An 18466-nucleotide genomic window follows, 5' to 3' on the forward strand; every position below is an offset into this window, starting at 1 on the left:
TTACATAATCACTAAGAGGCTTATCTGTCGTCAATTTATGTCTTAGAAACCTTAACCACATGTATGTGTCTTGGCATCCCCCTTGTCACACCACGGCACCTTGATCACTTCGGTTGCTACCACTACGTAGTTCATTTAAACAAATTAATCCCGCAAAGTGATTTATAATTATTGTGTCCGTGTCCCAACTACTGACTGACCGTTCAAGACTCCCTCTGTTTTAAAGTGCTCCAAACAAGATAAGCTGATTAGTGTGGGTTGTTGCATTATGGTTATGCTCTTTCGTGTTGTATCAAACTAACCATCCACATCTTGTCCACTGCTGCGCTAAGCAGGGTTATGTGTGTACTGTGTCGCCGGTATGTTATAGTTTGTTTTGATATGTGCTTAACAGCTGTGTATTGTTCGGTTACACATTCTGTGAAATTATGATTGCATATTTTCTTAAGAGAAGATATCTGAATATCTTTTGTACCATAGACAGTATACTCTTTGTGGCAACCGTCTTTAAAAGTTTAGTATGTCGGACTTTAATCCGTCGTTGTATCGGATGTTATACGTCCTAAATCTTTGTTTATGTGTCACGATACTCAATAAATTCGCTACATTTTGCATTGCTGTGGTCAGGACAACCGTTAATTTCCTCAACATGTTCTTGGGCGGATTGTTCGAACAAAATGATAACATGACTTGTTTCTGAGCCCAAATGTTTGGGTTTCTATATATATTAGCCTCCTCGAGATTGTACGTTAAACATTAGCATACGGTCAGTGCTTGAAGGTGAGCATCTCCGAGGCGTGGTTAGCTCACTTAGTTTCACACAGAACTCTACTTCCTCCCAAGAGAACATCCAACTTACATTATTGATTTAGTCCAACAAATATTTACCCAAATGTGGTGTGTATAATCTATCAGTTTATGTAACTCAGATTTCTTCCTTGTATGACACGTGATTTACAGAAGTATTGCTCTGGACCAGTCACGTTCATCGTCTTCGTCTACCAAACAATGATTCAGGTGGTCAGACATATCATTTCCCTAGATGTGCAACATTACGCACTCAGTTGATTATCTTGGGGAGTAAATTCAGACGCTATTTACTAGGTAAAGTATTTGGCTCCAAATATAATTGTGATCGTGGCTCATAATAGCTAACCGAATACACATAAAAATCTCAGTTAACATTGTCACTGTGTAACGGGCCGCATTTGTAAGGAAGAGAAGTATTTCGGAACCAGTGTTTCTAAGTACCAATTGTACCTGTCATGTAAACCTCGTACATACTGAATCTGGATGACATCAAGATTGTTGAAGTGTTCTGACTCGCAAAAAATTGAAGTGAGGAAATATCCATGTCCTAACTGTTCTATCCAAGATTCACTACCTCAGTATTTCACTGTATGTTTTGAAATAATGATTCATGAACAAGGACACGCATACAATTATCTTAAAGTTTCTGTTTTAAACCAGACGTTGCATACCAAGAATATATTATTCCAAAGACAAGCTACGTAAACCTATACATACGCTGTGTTGTTTGTCAGTGATTGGAATCTATGCTATGACTTGTTTCAAACTGAGAAGGCAATGCTCAGTGTTGATCTTTATGTAATGTAATTGGTCATATTACAGTCGAGACAAGTGTCTTGATTCTTAGTTGCTGAGAGTAAACATTTTATTACTTAAAACCCATATCTTTCCAAGTATAAATGTCACTCTAGAGTTTAGTTATTACGATGACAGTATAATTTCCCACGTTACCACATTCACGCGGTGAGTTTGTGAGCATTGGGAGACGAAAACGATTTCTAGAAAAGCCAACCGGCTTCACTAGATAGGGCTTGACCAACCTGTTTACGACTGAGACACCGTACCATGACAGCCTGAACTAATCTTTTGTCCAAGACGGAGTCTATTCTTTCCACTTTAAACAACTTAGTCGCATTCGTAACTGGAATGTTGAGTATTTCTTGGTTCATTTTAACAGGTTATGTGTAATATATTCCTGATATTTCACTCTTATAACTGAACGCTTATAATATGGAGCACGACTCATTGGATCAACATGTATTTACATCTTCCTTTCGTAAACTTATTTGATATGAGGTTGGGTCACTTGAACGTTTTCTACATTCTGGACTAACACAGGTCATCCAATACTCCATCCTTCCCAAAATGAATCCCCACTTTGTAGTTTTTCCCCCATCCATAGATCACTCTTCACTTATTAGATAGACAGTAGATTAATTTGTTATAGAAAGCTGTCAACCAACAAATATTATCCACCAGTGTATGCAGACGTTTAATCTTGGGATTTCGGTGTTTGATTGACTTTCGGGTCATTCAATTGTACAGATAATAGGTTAATATGACCCGTCAGTGCCTAGTAAAAAAAAGCACTTTGGATAAACGTGTCTTTTAAAAGCAGATATCACATATGCTAGTAAAATGCTGTCATTTAAATTTAGTATAGTTGAATTACGCGATGGGTGATCTGTTCACATGAATAGGTGGTACTTTGCTTGATCAGTAATGATACTTCCTGCCTTTGACGTTTTTTGAGATATGGGTGTTTTAATCACTAACCGATTACTGCTAGTATTAGTACTGTTAGTATTAGTCTTTACCTTAATGGTATCCAGACATCGCTTCCATAGACAGCTCTGACGTAAACAAGAAGCTAATATACGACCACTATCTTTCTAATAGTAAGTTTAAGTAAGTGTGGCTAACGTCTGTGATCTTTTCTTGCAATAGTTGTTCGAAAATCCTACCATCAGCTTTGTCTACCGTTTAGAAGTGTTCCGAAGTATTGACTTTCCCCTTGGAATCGTAGGATGGTTGTCTGCATGTAATATTGTAAATGAAGCCTCATGTATATCGATATAAAATCGTGGGGATTTCTCGGAGTGATAATTTAGCAGTCAAAACAATCGGCTCAACCATTCGGTTTCGCGTTCGAACCACACTATATCTACTTCGATTTGGACAACCAGATAGTATCAATAACCTTAATATCAAAAATTGCAACCCGATCAATCATGTAAGCGTTTAATTTATAAGTTAGTTACTAGTGAAAGTTCCACTTGCTAATCAGTTTCATATCGAACATGGTTCTGTGACACGTTCCTGAAACTTCTTTTTACCAGTTTGCTGACCCTACACTACAGCTAAATATGTAAATAATTACGAATAATATTAGTCGATCGAAATATCTACTATTATAAGATAATATGAACGAGTGAGAGAACAGTTTTTAGGTGTCATTATTCTTCTTGAATGTCATATTGTGTACGCCTAATCTTTCCTATGACCATTACTACTGTTATTACATCTACTATTCTGCCATTTGTGTTGATGGTTTCATCTTGCTGTGTTAGTTGGGTGCAGCAACGTGAACCCATGCGCATATGTTCTAGGTTCTACTATGCTTAGAAGTGACTTGTTGTACATAAGTGGTAGTACGTGTACAAGATATAAAGAATATTTTGCTTCCTATTCAAATTAAACATTAGTTTCCTGATTCACAAAGTTAGGGACTAATAAATTAGATTCAATAAATATAATTATGATAATTGTCAGATAATAAATAGGGTATGTTCTGATATGCTTTTTTTCTGGATCTTCACTCTTTTTTTTTTCATCTTATTGTAGGTCTCATTTACTTATGCTTAAGTGGATTATTTGTCATGTCAGATCTGTCCTGTAACGCAGATGTAACAGATTCTTTTAACAATACACAGAATATACCTATTCCTAATTCGGATTTCACTCTGTTGAATGATGTAATTGTTGAAAATCATAATGACTGTGATTCATGTACTCAAGGTCCGTCAGTTAAAAAACCTAGGTTATTTGAACAGCAAGATACTATTTGTACATTGAATAATGGTTTCAAGGATGGTTACAACCTATGCAACTTCAAAAGCTTGCCAGAACTACAAGAGGAATTTAAAAAAGTCCGTCTCTGTTTTGACTCAAAATTAAAACTTGCTCTAAAAGAGAAATTGTCCAAATATATATCTTTTATTGAGACAACAGAAAAAACGGTAACTGGTTTAAAGGAAGAAATAAGTCAATTAACAGGTCGAATGGATTTCATTGAATCTTCGTCAAAAGACTTGACAAAATTGATTAATGAGCGAGTAAGTCGTATTCTCAGTTACTTTATGTTATTGTTGAAACATGCTGACAGATAGTGCTACGAAGTAACTAACCGTCTGATTTTTTCGTGTTTCTCGTGATTCTTCTGATAGATTCCTTTGCCTGCTCCAACAGATGGTATTGGTCAGTCGAGAACTCTTTCTTCTCAAGCTCCCCGTTTACCTTTATCATCTCATTCTCCTTTGGTATCCGCACCAGATCGATCTATGCAAACAGTGAATCCTTTGAATCGACAGCCGAATCTAACTTCATCTAATTCTGTTTCATCTAGATTAGTATCTGTTTTACCAAAAACTTTCGAAATTCAGTGTGTTCCTCCTCAAACTGCATCAGGTACAGTTTTAGCTATCCAGGTCAATGATACTATTGACCTAACATCAGACACTAATATAGAAAATGCTTGGGAAGAACATTTGGTTTCTGGTTCAACAAATACGAAGAAAATAAATAAGCACAGTGCCACACCCCTTTCAAGTATGTACAAGCATATGATTTTATTCATTCTGCATTATTTTACTCTTAATTTCATCTTCAACCATAAACCTTATCTGAAATTTATCCTATGGATGATACTTATATCTGTACTTCAGTAACAATGTTTTTCAGCTCTGTCGTCGAACTGAAGAAAATTTCAAAGTAATCGGAGAAGTTTATTTATCTGAGTAGTTGTGTAAGTGCTGATGGTAGAGTGACTGATAAGGTCCATCTAATTATAATTAAAGCCATATCGGCTTATGATAGTCTGGGCTCCGTCGTGATATTAGTCTGACTGTAAAAGGTAGAGTGTACACTACATTGGTTAAAACAATTCTGCTCTGGGCTTTCAAACCCTGACCTCCCCAGGTTGGAAGCGTGTGACTACTCTGTTCGATCATTGTTGTCTCCGAAAGTTTGTTGACATTCAGTAGAAGCGCCATACTAATGATGCTGAGGTTCATCAATGTGTGTTTGGTCACAATGACAACAATTCAATTAGTATCATCATCTTAAAACACTGACTTCGCTGGGTCAGACGACTGTCATCCCAGTGACGTCCATGTCGTGCATTGATTATCAATGCTGGGACTGGGTGAAGAGACGGTCATTTTATGGCATAATGCTGTCATACGGAGTAAAGCTATGTAAGACTAGTGTCTGTTGGTCCATTAAGACTTCCTGTCTGATACAACTCATTGGCTTGAAATATCAGACATGGCTCAAAACAGGAGCTGGCGGAGGTCCTGGTGTAATTTTCTTTTATATTCATGTAAAGAACAGAGGGGACTCTCATTGTACACTATTTTCGTCCACTTGTTTTCATTCTTTTATTTGTTTTCGATTATACTCCCCATATTTCCTCTATCTACTCACAATCTCCTTTCCTTATTTCTATGGTGCATACTTATTTTGGTACTCTACCCAGTTGTACCATTATTTATGTGTATTGAATCAATAAGTAAATCATAGCGATCAATGTATTGGAAAGATATTTCTTATTGGGGGACTTGGAAATAAATTGAATTAGTGTCGATGGTGCTGTCCGACTTGTAACCCGAAGGACAATTTGAAACCAGTTACAAAATATCTTTTTGTGGTTATTTATTCTTATAATTTTAACTCCCTACCTCTAAACTTTACTGTTGGGCCTGTAAATCGATAATTCAAAATAGTTGTGTAACTTGTAAGGCCAACCATTGCTAGCTTTTTATTATAGTGGCACTCAAGTTTTAACAGAAGGTACAAAATGAATGCAACTCCTAAACCACAATTTATTTTACATCTTGTTACCTAGCGTCTCTAACTATTGGTTACGGGCTTAGCATCAGTTTCGACTATGCAGTATGCACCTGACAGTACAACTCAGACCACTGGTCAAATGCTTCATGGACTGTTGCCTTTTCTTGGTTTAGCCACTTGTATATTTTTTTCCTAACCTTCTAAATCAGCTTTGTACATCAGGGTAGACGTTAGTTAGGCACAAGTAACATATATCCTAACCATTTCAGTTGAAGCTTTATTTCCGATTAGTCGACTTGCTCTTTCTACTTAGTATCCTGCATCGATGCTTAGCGTCACTCGGTGCACCGTCTGAAAACAATGCTTTGAAAACGCTAATGATAATGTAGCGTTCAGCCTTTGGGGGGGTTTGCGTCTATCCTGAAGGCACCTCATGTGCTGGTGGATTGTTAGGAGCAGTAAGTGCGATTATCCGGAAGAGAAAAGAAAAACTGAACCGATGGCTCAGTAAATACATAGGATGCATTTACATTTAAAAATGAAAGCAATTGACAACAATCAGAAATAACACATTGGTGAGATCAAGACAATCTAATAATCAAAACAAATCGATAGTGTAGGGTTTCAAACGTACTACAATAAAATACTTAATGTCCAGGCACATATGTTTTCATAGCCCATTTTTCTCGTCAATATTGTAATACAGATCGGACTACTGCTCAAGATACTTTTCCCCTTAGTTGACAGACAGGCTACTTGCCTGTTCTACAAGCGATGAAGATTAGTAAATTTCGAATGATCCTTCTAGACCCATGCTTAAGTTTTATTAGAGACCAACCTACTAGGGCTAATGAGATTCTCAGGGTTGGTAAATTGTTCAACATGCCTTATTATTTAATCATTTACTTCGCGTTTTTATAAATATTTTTCGAAGTACTTTTTTGATTCTACATTAAAAATGTTTTGTCTATTCATATTAAGATTTACAAAACGGTATTATTTCCGCAATAAATGTTCCGCCTTCATTCACATTTGACAATGGTAGCGGTATTGATAATGTGAATTCAAAGCAATCATATATGGACTTGGCATCTTTATCTCAAGCTCAGAATATAACTACTAATCAGATGACTGATTCTCTATCATACTCTGTTATTCCTGATGTTCATCTACTTCCTGTTGCTTTACTACCTCCAGTTCCAACACAACCAGTAACTAATATCAACCATCTTCCATTGCAACCTGTTCCTCAGCTAACTATCGCAGAAGCAGCTGAAGGTTAGTTAATCTGTACTGTGATGAACATACATTATTCTGTAGTTTTTTCCTGTAATTAGTTTATTTCTTTTGAAAATAAACCCCTTCAGGTTTAGATGTTGAGTTGCAAAGAGCAATATGCATACCATGCTTATTTATGTTAATTTTTCATATTTATTCTTTGAAATTTTCAAAAGAATACACTTCATAAATTCATTTAGACCAGCAATAAGAGTATTTATGTAGAAAAAAAGGAAATGAAAACTTTACAAATGCTGGAAAGTTACCCTATAAACTACACAGTCAGTCACAACGTAGGATCAGGCACATTTATGCATCGGTCCAAGTTGCCATACCTCGTTAGCACAATAAGATGGACACCGAATTCATAGAAATAGTTAATTTAGTGGTGGTAGTATATAAAAGATAGGTTGTATATAAGGATATAGTATGGGAAGGAAAAAAAAGTTATGAAGCAATTTTAATCGTAAGGTTTAAGGGAAGAAAGAGAGTGTATACACCTACGCCATTGTGATCGATTCTGAGCCATGTCACACAGAGTCTCCAACCATTGGTTACGATAGTCACGCGGACCCCAACTAGGTAGTCTGCATCTACCAACATGGCTCAGACTAGAAGTTAGTGACTTCAAGCACTGATGCCATGTTTTGGTTTGGCCGCCCCTAACTCTCTTCCAACCATCCCCTACACTAGTCAGCATAGCGCGTCGTGGTAATCGGCCGGCTCAAGTGGTCTATCGGTTAAGTGCTCTGGCGCGAGACTGGTAGGTCCTGGGTTCGAATCTCGCGAGTGCGGGATCGTGGATGCGCAATGCTGAGCCATAAACTACACAAGTCTGAATCTGTCAAGAGTTCTGATAAATTTACACAACAGAAGTGGGTTTACTCTGAAGAAGTGGCTTACATTAAGTCACGAAACGTCAGAAATATAATCTACTTATTGGGATATCACAAAAATATATTTATTATTAATACAAGTAAATGTTATTTTCTCACATTGAATGAGAAATCAAATATTCTGTTTATCGATTAAGAGTAAGGAATCACGCTTTTACTGTTTTGTACTATATTTTTGAAAAATATGCGGTTCATGACTCCCAAGGGGCAGTCTAGTTCCCTATAAGGTCGCGGACGTGTTAATCACATCTATACTTAAAACACTTATTGTAGAACAACAGTAGGTGTAGTTTTTAATATCAGGGCTGCCTTCGATTCTTTAGACAGAACTGTTCTCTGGGATTGTCTGTTTAACAAGAGTGTACCTGAAAAATTTATTAACATTCTGAAGGTTCGGTATACAAACACCTCAGGTGGAGTGAAGGTGTACACTCACCTCTGTCGAATGTCACATTCAAGCGGTGGGGTTCGGAAGTATTCCTCAACCTCATCACTCCACTTCAACTTTGCCATCAATTACATTCTGGAAATAGCTCTGATAGAAGTAGATAATGATGATGTGGATCTGTTACGTGGAGAAAAACTTTCCAACCTTAAGTGTGCGGATGATGTCTTACTAAACAATGACACACCATCTATCCAGATCGCAATTAGTCGCCCATTTGTGTTTGTTAATACAGAATGTATTTTACACTTTTTAAATACACGGTGTTTTTGCCAGATTGGTAGGAGCCTCGTGTCTACATTCGCTCTTTTTGGTGAACTGTTAGAAGCAGTCAAAAGTTTCGTATAACAGTTGTGTTGGGCACTGGTGTTTTTGGTGGCATGACTGATGAGATGAATAGCAAATATATCGAAATACTTGTAGTAGCAATGATAATAACGGAATAATTAGACATTTGAAAATTTGATATAGAAAAACAATTCATGTATGAAGGAAAGCTAATGCTCAAGATTTAGAGTAAAATAATTTAAGTTGTTTATGAAATTGAGAAGACAAAAAGAGAATGTAAGGCGCTTTAACCGGGTTGATGGACACGGAAAGTTCACCTAGGGGAGTTGGAAAACCCTGATTCCAAACCACTAGTGCACATGGACTCCAGTATCCTGAAGGAACAAATCGCGTATGAACCAATTGTTGGTCACTGGCTACTATGGGACTGCATATCCTTACGATGCTCCACTGCCTTGTGGATTAGACCTTTAGGTCAAAGGTTCCGGGTGTGGCCCCGTAAGAAAACCAGGTGCTTCAGTTTGGGCACCTGAGCAGTATCACAGCCCTCACACAGATCAAATAAGTTTTGTGTGGCGCATATATATGTGGTACCCCTTTGTACCAATATTTATGTGTTTAGACAAATAAATAAATAATACTAACATAAATCCTGTTTCATTTTACTCTTTTTTTTCTAGGAGTTTGTTTACAATGGTCTATTACATATCCAATTGGATCATTTGAACCAGCTATTTCTTATGAAATTTATAGTTATGCTTCATCTGAAGTTAATTTAGTTACTGTTCAAACATCATTACCATGGAAAAAGGTGTGTATAATAGTAGTAATAATAATAATAATGATAAAATGAAGGGGTCACAATATATATACATGTATTATTGCCCCCCCCTGGTTGTATATTTTACACAACACTGTACTGTTCTCTTCTTTCTACTGACCTTCATAGAATATATATGTATACTCTTCCTTTGAATTCATTCCTCATATATTCCATGTAAACTTACATACTGTTTTATATATATATTATCTGATACAGTGTTTTCTGATAAGTTCTTCGACTAGTTTATTATCCATTTGTTTTGGTAATATAAAAAAATAATCATTTATGACCATAGACAAACGCCATAGACAAAAAGAGAGAGAGAGTTGTCCAACGTAGACTAAAGAATATTCTTAAGAACATTAGATGGTAAAGTATGTACTTTGATATGAAAGAGGTTAAACTACTTCAGGTAGATAAACGTCGAAAAATATACTAGAATAACATCAGAAATGTTGGAAATCTATCTTAGACATTCATCATAATAATGTATTCCAACAATGATAACGAATATTTATAGCTCAGAATAAAGGTTTGGTACGTGTTATGTTCTCTTAACTAGTTGGTTTAGTCGTGAAACTCTCATTATCATTCTAGACAACATCACAAATCCATGAAGTCAGTGACAAGTGGACTGAGCCATGTTGGTAGGTGTAGACTACCTGGTTGGGACTCGCGAGATGATAGCAATCGATGTTTACAGACCTTGAATGATATGGCTCAAAATCGTTTGCAATGACGAAGGTGCATCCGCTCTTTGTGTTCTACCAAATTCTAATCTTCTGAATTCTTCATGTTACTATCCTTTTCCTCTTTCCAAGTTTATTTCATTGTATTATACTCCTTGAATAACATCTTTAAACCCTAATCTTTAGGATTACTGTTTATACTCTTACTACTTCTACCATTATGGGATTTGAATGGACAACTGCATCTCTATGCTAATGTGGTATGGCAACTCGAACTGATGTACGTACGTACGAAGTTCTACGTTGTAACTGACTGAGACAACATCAGTATATACTTATAAAAAGAAAAGAAATGAGCTATTTCAATTATCCCGCAATTCAAACAATGTTCGATAAAATCGAATGTTTAGTTGTTGCTGTTGTTGTCTTCGAAACAAAACGCTATACTTGGTTACACAAGGTTAGTAGTTGAAAACATATGTATCTGTGTATTTATTTGTGATGATTTCATAAATGTATCATATACTCTACTTTTCGTTTGTTTCTTCTTTTTTTTTTCTGAATATCTTCAGGTTGGTGAAGTAGCCGCTTTACCTTTGCCTATGGCATGTACATTAACTCATGTTCAAGCGAATAATATGTATTATTTTATTGTTAGGTCAGTTGATCGATTACGTCGATATAGCGCATGGTCAAATGTTGTAAATGCTTATGTCAGTTGAAAAGCTTCAAGGAATTGTCAATCACCTTGGGGATTTGATGAATGTCCCCCTTTAAAATATTTCTTTTTGCAAATGAAGATATGTGTATCTTTTTTTTCTTGTTTTAATCGCATTTGCCCAGTAACAATAGGTTTGTACAGTTTTCATCCATGTCAGGATGCATGTATGTATGTAAATTTCCTTTTCTTTGTATTCAGGGACTTTAGCCCTAAATTGATTTTCCCTCAGTTATATATTTTAATATTTTGTAATCTAGATTAAATATGTATCAAAGTGAAAGAGCATGCCTTTTGTTTTCAGGTATTGGGAATTAACCTGGAGAATATTATTTCGCGGTTCAGTGTTCCGATGTACAATTGAGTCTACTGTTTCTTTGTTGTAGGTTTCAATGGTGGATTCTTAGCGTCATTATGCACATACTTTACACCTTATTTGCGTTTACTCTGAATGTTTAGGGGATGTGGCTTCCGCTGCTGTTCTCATGATATTTACATTCTCCTTAAAACAACACTTCTCACTACAATGTACATAATATACATATTCGAACAGTCAAATTCATATTCACTGAGATTGAATCTCTGTTTTCCAACCCATAGATAACATTCCTAAATGCAGTCAGAGTACTAATCTCCAGTATTGTTGCGTGGTTATTTACGGGATAAGAGCATTGTAAGTTGCTACAACTAATTTGTGCATCACAAGAATTCCGCATTATTCGTTGATGGTATTCCACAAAATGGTAAATACTAAAATTTCTGTGATAGCGCTAAGGCAGTTCTATGCGAATCTAATGTGTTCAACCTTTAGTTTATCAAGTGGGACTGCTGTGACGCTTTATCCTCACTGAGTAGTCCTGTAAGGTTAGTTAACTAATGGCTGTCACGTCGTCTGGGTAGTTGTATGGCTCTTAATAACTAAGCTCCCTGATAATTTACTACCACTAAGTGTTCAGCTACTGGCAAGTTATACTTCGCACCTAGTGTGATATGTTTTCAATAGGTTGGTTAAAACAGGAAAGTATCAAACTGAAGTGATACATGTGCGTCCTTGTGTGAGGGGACATCTTATCACATTTTTGATCTAAAATTTCATGTCATTTGCCGTGAAGCAACTTACTTTCATGGCTGATGCATACTAATCCTAGAACTCTGAGCAAGATTCCTTAACACTACGAAGTACTGAGTACCGTCAAATTTTAAGTTCTCAAACCATCTGCATACGGTAAAAAGGAAAGTAACTCGCAAAACAACCATTTCAACGATGGGCTGTATGGGTAGAGGCGGCCTATGTGGTGGTTTTCTGGTAAAAATATGGTGATGTGACCAGAGGGATTCATCGTGGTTGTTTGATAGGCCATTCGGAAAACGTCTTCACGAAAAAGTTAACTGTGACCGTAATCAGTAACATCCACCCAATGATTCTCACTTTCTTGTAATGTCCAGGAAGTCTCGATATCGAAATTCTACTCTATTTCAGACCACAGATAATCATGAAGGAGGGTATTATTGCTCATCGTTTCATAAACGATATTTGTCAAAAAATCTGTGGCGCGCACTTTACATCATACCATGTAGCCTACAACTAGTAAATTCTATTAAGCAGTACGTACCATCACTCGGTAATTTAAATTGTAATAGTTTCCTCACAAGCTACAATTTTTCTAATTCAACTCCCTGAATACATTTTCAAATAATTTATTCTTGGGCTTGTTGCTGTTCTGACTGTATTTGTGGTTGGTTAACACTCCTGATATCTGCCGGCTGGTTCGCATTTTGATGGGACCTCTTTGGTTGGATGTGTTAGGATTACTAGGTTCCTCGGTAATTCGAGGTAGTACTAATCTGTTTGAGAAGAACACATGCTACAGGAACTAGGTAGTTCTAGTTAGACCTCTCTCGTCAGAGACTATTTTCTACAAGCAGAGAAAGCACTCTGTGTGTTTAGGTTTTGTGTACCTAGCCTTTTCTATGTGAAACTGTTCACACCACTAACTCCGCTATTGAGCACATAACGATCTTTCGTATTCGTAACGGAAGCTCATCTTCCCAATAAATCAAAGTCATAGCAGTTTGTTGAATATTTAATACCAGATCTCACACACATCAACGAAGTCGAAACGCATAATCCGGAGATCCAGGTTGTCTTTTGTATATCCTGGGAACAAAGTAGTGATCTGTTTGCACATCCTCTGAGTGAATATAAAATTTAGCGACAACATTGTAGCAGTAACTCATCTCATGTATGAACCTAATAATCGCACACTATAGGTACATTAATCTGGACACCATTGTCGTGATATATTTTCTCATAAACTGATAGTAACAAATAGTATTAAAAGTAGAGTGGATGTCAATTGGTTCCATACATCAGCCTTTTGACCTTGAGCAACTATATAAACCAATCACAGGCTTCTGAACGCGCATTACAAATAAGTTGAAGATTTACAACGATTGATTCCGCTCAAGTCAATAACACTCGTACTAGCTTTGTCTTGTGTAATTTTGAATGCATTTTTTTTGAATTTTAAGTAAGTTTAGACTTTGTTTTCACAGGCAACGGTTGAAAATATTATTTTCCCTCCCTCCAGTTCTCTGAGTGCTCTTCAGCCTAGTCGAAAACCATGTCGTCCGATCTGCTAACAGAAATACTAACCCCGATCACATTGCGAGTTATTCTTTTGTTAGAGTGAGTTATGATTGGAATATCACCATCTGGTTTAAGAGATATTCTAGGATAAAGGAATAGTGTATGTACGTGTCATACTTGGAGTCATACATCTAGGACGTAACTAATACACTTGATGTAGTGATGGATTTCAGTATGCTGATAAATAAACTAAGGATAGACGCCCATCAGTCATTGCATTAAACCTATTTTAGCTCTCTATTGCTGTTAAATATCTCGAAATTTACATTGAATTTCATGCCTATTCTATCAACTAAAACGTCTTAGTGTAGATAGCGAAAGAACTCAGGCTTAATGTAAATCTAATGTGAATGTTTAAGAAGAATATACCAGGACATTATTGCCTGCAATTCAAACCAAGTTCCGACTAGCAGAAATCTAAGTTACTACACATGTCTCCGTTGTTTCACTGTCACCAGAAGAGTTTAACACTAAATTCCGTTTCAGTTGAAGTGATATAATGTAAAGTTTCAAGAATTTCAATAGTATGGCATACAACAGCTGAACTTTTGTGACGTTTCAAATTAACTATGCGCCTGTTTAAGTTTCAATTTCTTGGTGGTTTAAATTTTGACGCTACAGGTATTCCCTCGGTTTTGGAATTCTATTTAGTAATGGTAACTCACATAAATAATGAAATACGGATTCCAAGAATGACGACTGATCGATCACCGCCATATTGAGGTATACTAAACTATTAATTAATACAGGCAATATGACTGTCTTGCTCTAGTTTAAAGACGAGCAATGACCTTGGACATATTGATCCGTATGTCATGCTTTCTGAGAAATAGATTTGTATTGACTGTCTAGCTTTTTAATTTATACTGTTTAGCATTTAAATCTATCTTGATAGGCCAATATTTTGACCTTGAAACGATACAAATTTATTCAATCAATCTAGCTGAAGCATATGGGACGAACGAGACTGTAAACCAAAGTTTTAATGACAATCTGATTTCATTCAACTGATTCCATTTCTTAGAATGAGAAAGGAATTGTATGTGGACTGAATTTCAATTTCGGAAACAATCGACTGTTGATTCATTCGGACAAAAGTCAAGGGATATAAAACTGCCAGTAAGGTGTCATACTAACTCATTTTGTAACCTTAAACAGATATTTTATAGTTGTTCTGTTGCAGGTTTATGAAGTTGTCTTTGAAAGTTTAACAATTGTGCATTTTCAGTTTGTGTGCCAGAGTTATATTAGAGAATATTCCATACTCTTGATCTTAAATTTATCAGGATATCTTTGAATATCATCTAATTCAATAACGTGAAGGAGTATGATCAGTTGTAAGAATATATCTTCACTGATCTGAATTGTAGAAATAACAATAAAATAGGTAGTAAAAAGTATTCCCGAATCTCCTAAAAACTGTCTTGACAACATAGATTCTGTAGGTATAAGAATGACTCAATATTGTTTGTATCTTTGCGAAATTCGTTATTCTACAGGTTATACATTGTTAGTCTTAAAGTTTCAGGTTGTGAAATGATAAGGTCTCTCGAACCTTAAGGCGAAGTGCAGGCGTCACAATGACTTATAAACCTTTCATAAGATCGTTTTAAGAAATTACGGGTGTGACCGTATAACAGGGACAAGCCAACGGTGACGTTAAACTAACCAGGAAATCTTAAAAGTACTCCCCATCAATGTGGAGAGAGTCTGTATAAACCATTGATAGTTTTTACTAAAAGTAGTGAGACCTGTTAGGATATTGGGGTTTTTAGAAACCTTATTAGGTTTTTAAGGACTATTATTGTGGAAATATCGCATTATAGTCGCCTTAATCTGAGTGAAAATATCACCAAGCTAAAGGTTTTTTTTTACCAAATTTATCTCATAGCTATAAATTTTACTATCGAAAATGCATCATCATCAACAGAATTGTGATGTCTGAAAGTATTTGAATTATAGTACAAACTAAGAATCTCCGATATAGAGCAATTTAAACCAGACAGAACTAGGCGAGCTTAAATGAACGTATTGTTTTTGGAATTCAAAATCAGGCACATATCAAGTACAAAGGAATCATTAGTTCATACAAACACCACAACCGCTATAGATTAAATTAGAACCCAAGTTTCTTTAATCAATCGAACGTCCTCTCTTTAAGTTCATTTTGTGTTTGTCAGACTGTGTATTGGATACAGACTCCGTATGATCTAGAATATGCTCATTAGTATTAGAATTTACAAGTGAAATTTGAGTGGACTCACCTAGTCCATGGAATTGTATTTGATCAACATGTCGGTTGTTTGTAATGAAATCATTGATATCTAGAATTTGCACCATAGATTTCCTGATATTCTTCACCACAATCCCTGTGGTTGTTCGAAGACCATTCCCACGATATTATGTAACCCCTGCAGACTCTAAACACCTCGTATTCGAATGAAGAATCATTCTTCTTAATAGTTTTGACGGGGTTTCTTCCGTTACAGAATATTTAGAATTTCTATTTTACAGTCGAAATGTATATATTCCCCTCTCTAGTTCATTAAATGTTAAAACAGCGATAGAATCAATGGCGATTTTCAATGTCTTGACAAAATTTTCTGTCTGACCATTAGAACAAAGGTTCCTGGGAGCATTGAAAAGATGTCTTCACCCCATACCATTCAACCAACTAGTGACTACATTCGCTGCGAAATGAGAGCCATTATCAGTCACTAACACCATGAAAATCCTTTCTCCACTAAAAAAATTTCTTAATGCTTGGATTGTGAAATCAGAATTTGATATAGTTGTGAAAAAAAACGTCAGGCTACTTTGAAAAAGATCAGTGACTGCAAGTGAATAGTATTTGCCAAGAAATGGACCACAATAGTCTACATTGAATTCTCTGCTAGGCCTCGGGCGATACTGGCCATGGAGTCCACTTCGAAGGCTGACTTTTCAACTTATGACATTTTTCACAATTGTTTGCTGTAAGACGTATATCTGCATTTATCTCTGGTCACCAACATGTTAGTCTTGCCAAGAACTTCTCAACACCTAAATATCCACTATGAAGATCTCCAAGGATAGATTTACGCAATGAAGGAGGAATAACAACACGATCATTTAGACTCAAAATACCATCAGGAGTAGTGGATAGCTGTGATATTTAAGAGCATTTGAATTATAGTATGAACTAGTAATCCCAGAAACAACGCAACTTAACCTAGAAGCATTAGATGAACACGAACGAATGCATTATATCTGGAATTCAAAATCAAGCAGTTATCAAGTACCAAGGAATCATTGGTTCATATAAACATTACATCCGCCACGGCTTAAATGAGGATCCAGATTTCTACGATCAATCGTACCTCTTATCTTTAGGTTCATCACATGTCTGTCCGATTGTGTAATAGATGGAAACTCTTTACGATCTAGAATGCACTCATTAGTATTAGAACTAACAAACTAAATTGGAACGGACTCACCTGATTCCTGGAGTTGTATACAATCATCATGTAGGTTGTGTAGTGAAACCACTGATATCTGGAATTCGAATCATAGACTTGCCTAAACTATCCTCCCCCACGAAGTATTGTTGGGCCTTTAAGTCGCAATGTTATAACCAATTCGACGTTTCTAATTTGCATTAAGTTCTTCTATTTCATGCTTCGATTACTGTACGTGAGTATTTGGGGATAAACACTGGCATGTGATTTGAGGCATCCAATCGTGTGACTTTGACTTGCAAAGAAATTATGATACGTACTCTTTTTGTTATTCATATTAGAATACACAGATCAATGTGCATTGATATGTGTAATGCATACATGTGATTCACCTGTGACACAATCAAATGGAAAACATGCATCTGCCTCATACTCATCAGGATAATATTGAACTTGATTTGGATTTTCTACCTGTGCAAACTTCATATCCGGGCAAACTGGTTCTCTGACTGCTTTGGGAAAACTTGCCATTCTCTCTGATTCACCATACCACTGACTAGGGATTCTACACAACACACATTGGTTTGGAGAATATCCAACATCTGATACAATAACATCAGGAATGTGACTAGAATTCGACTCATCCTAAATATATTTATCACACTCATTGGGTATATCACTGGAGATAAATCCATTGTGAGGAAAAATGACATTTGATATGACATCAGAATTTGATTTTTCTGGAATATTTCCCTCAAGTTTATTAAGAGTTTCATTAGAGAATAATGGATCATCAGGGAATTCAGCATCTAACAAAACTCGATCCGGTTTTTGATCAAGATTTGGCTCATTCAAAGTACTATTCTCAGATTTGTAAGAAATTTCATCAGAAATATGTGAATCATTATGAAAAGCCACATCTGGTACAATAACACAGGAAATCTGATAGGAAGTTGGTTGATTGGAAACTTTTGTCTCACAATGATTCTGGGTTCCATTCAACTCTGGACTGCTATATGACGTTATACCGCTTCTCGAAGTCTTGAAGAATTATAAGTGATCATTAGAAACATCCAACTTGGTAGAATGATAAATTTTAGCATTAGTTGCAGCGTAATGAACGATGTTGTTACAAAATGACTGAATGTGTCTAGTTTTACCACATTTAAAGCATTTAGAATTACGAAGTACACATGAATTACATAGGTGAAACTTGCCACAGAACAAGCATTTAACAAACTTGTGCTCTTCTTCGTGACCTGCTTCTCAACTTCTCAACGAATTGTCATCTTCATAACCTTGAGTACGCATTGGATTGGGATGACGTAGTAGAGTAGTGGAATTCGGGATGTCCTGACGAAT

General features: G+C 36.1%; 1 protein-coding gene across 1 annotated transcript in view; it reads left to right on the forward strand.

Moving 5' to 3' along the window:
- Window positions 1–4370: 4370 nt before the first annotated feature.
- Smp_130640 (hypothetical protein flj40251 (C02 family)) overlaps window positions 4371–18466 on the forward strand; it is a gene marked incomplete at both ends in the record, with an annotated part of 83958 nt that continues 69862 nt past the window's right edge. The window contains 4 exons of the mRNA XM_018788939.1: window positions 4371–4638; window positions 6862–7158; window positions 9468–9598; window positions 10872–11012. Coding sequence (XP_018654432.1) covers window positions 4371–4638; window positions 6862–7158; window positions 9468–9598; window positions 10872–11012 — 837 coding nt within the window. The remainder of the gene's footprint in view (window positions 4639–6861; window positions 7159–9467; window positions 9599–10871; window positions 11013–18466) is intronic.

The sequence above is a fragment of the Schistosoma mansoni genome, chromosome W (genome assembly GCF_000237925.1).
Source record: "Schistosoma mansoni strain Puerto Rico chromosome W, complete genome".
Classification (NCBI taxonomy): Eukaryota; Metazoa; Platyhelminthes; class Trematoda; order Strigeidida; family Schistosomatidae; genus Schistosoma; species Schistosoma mansoni.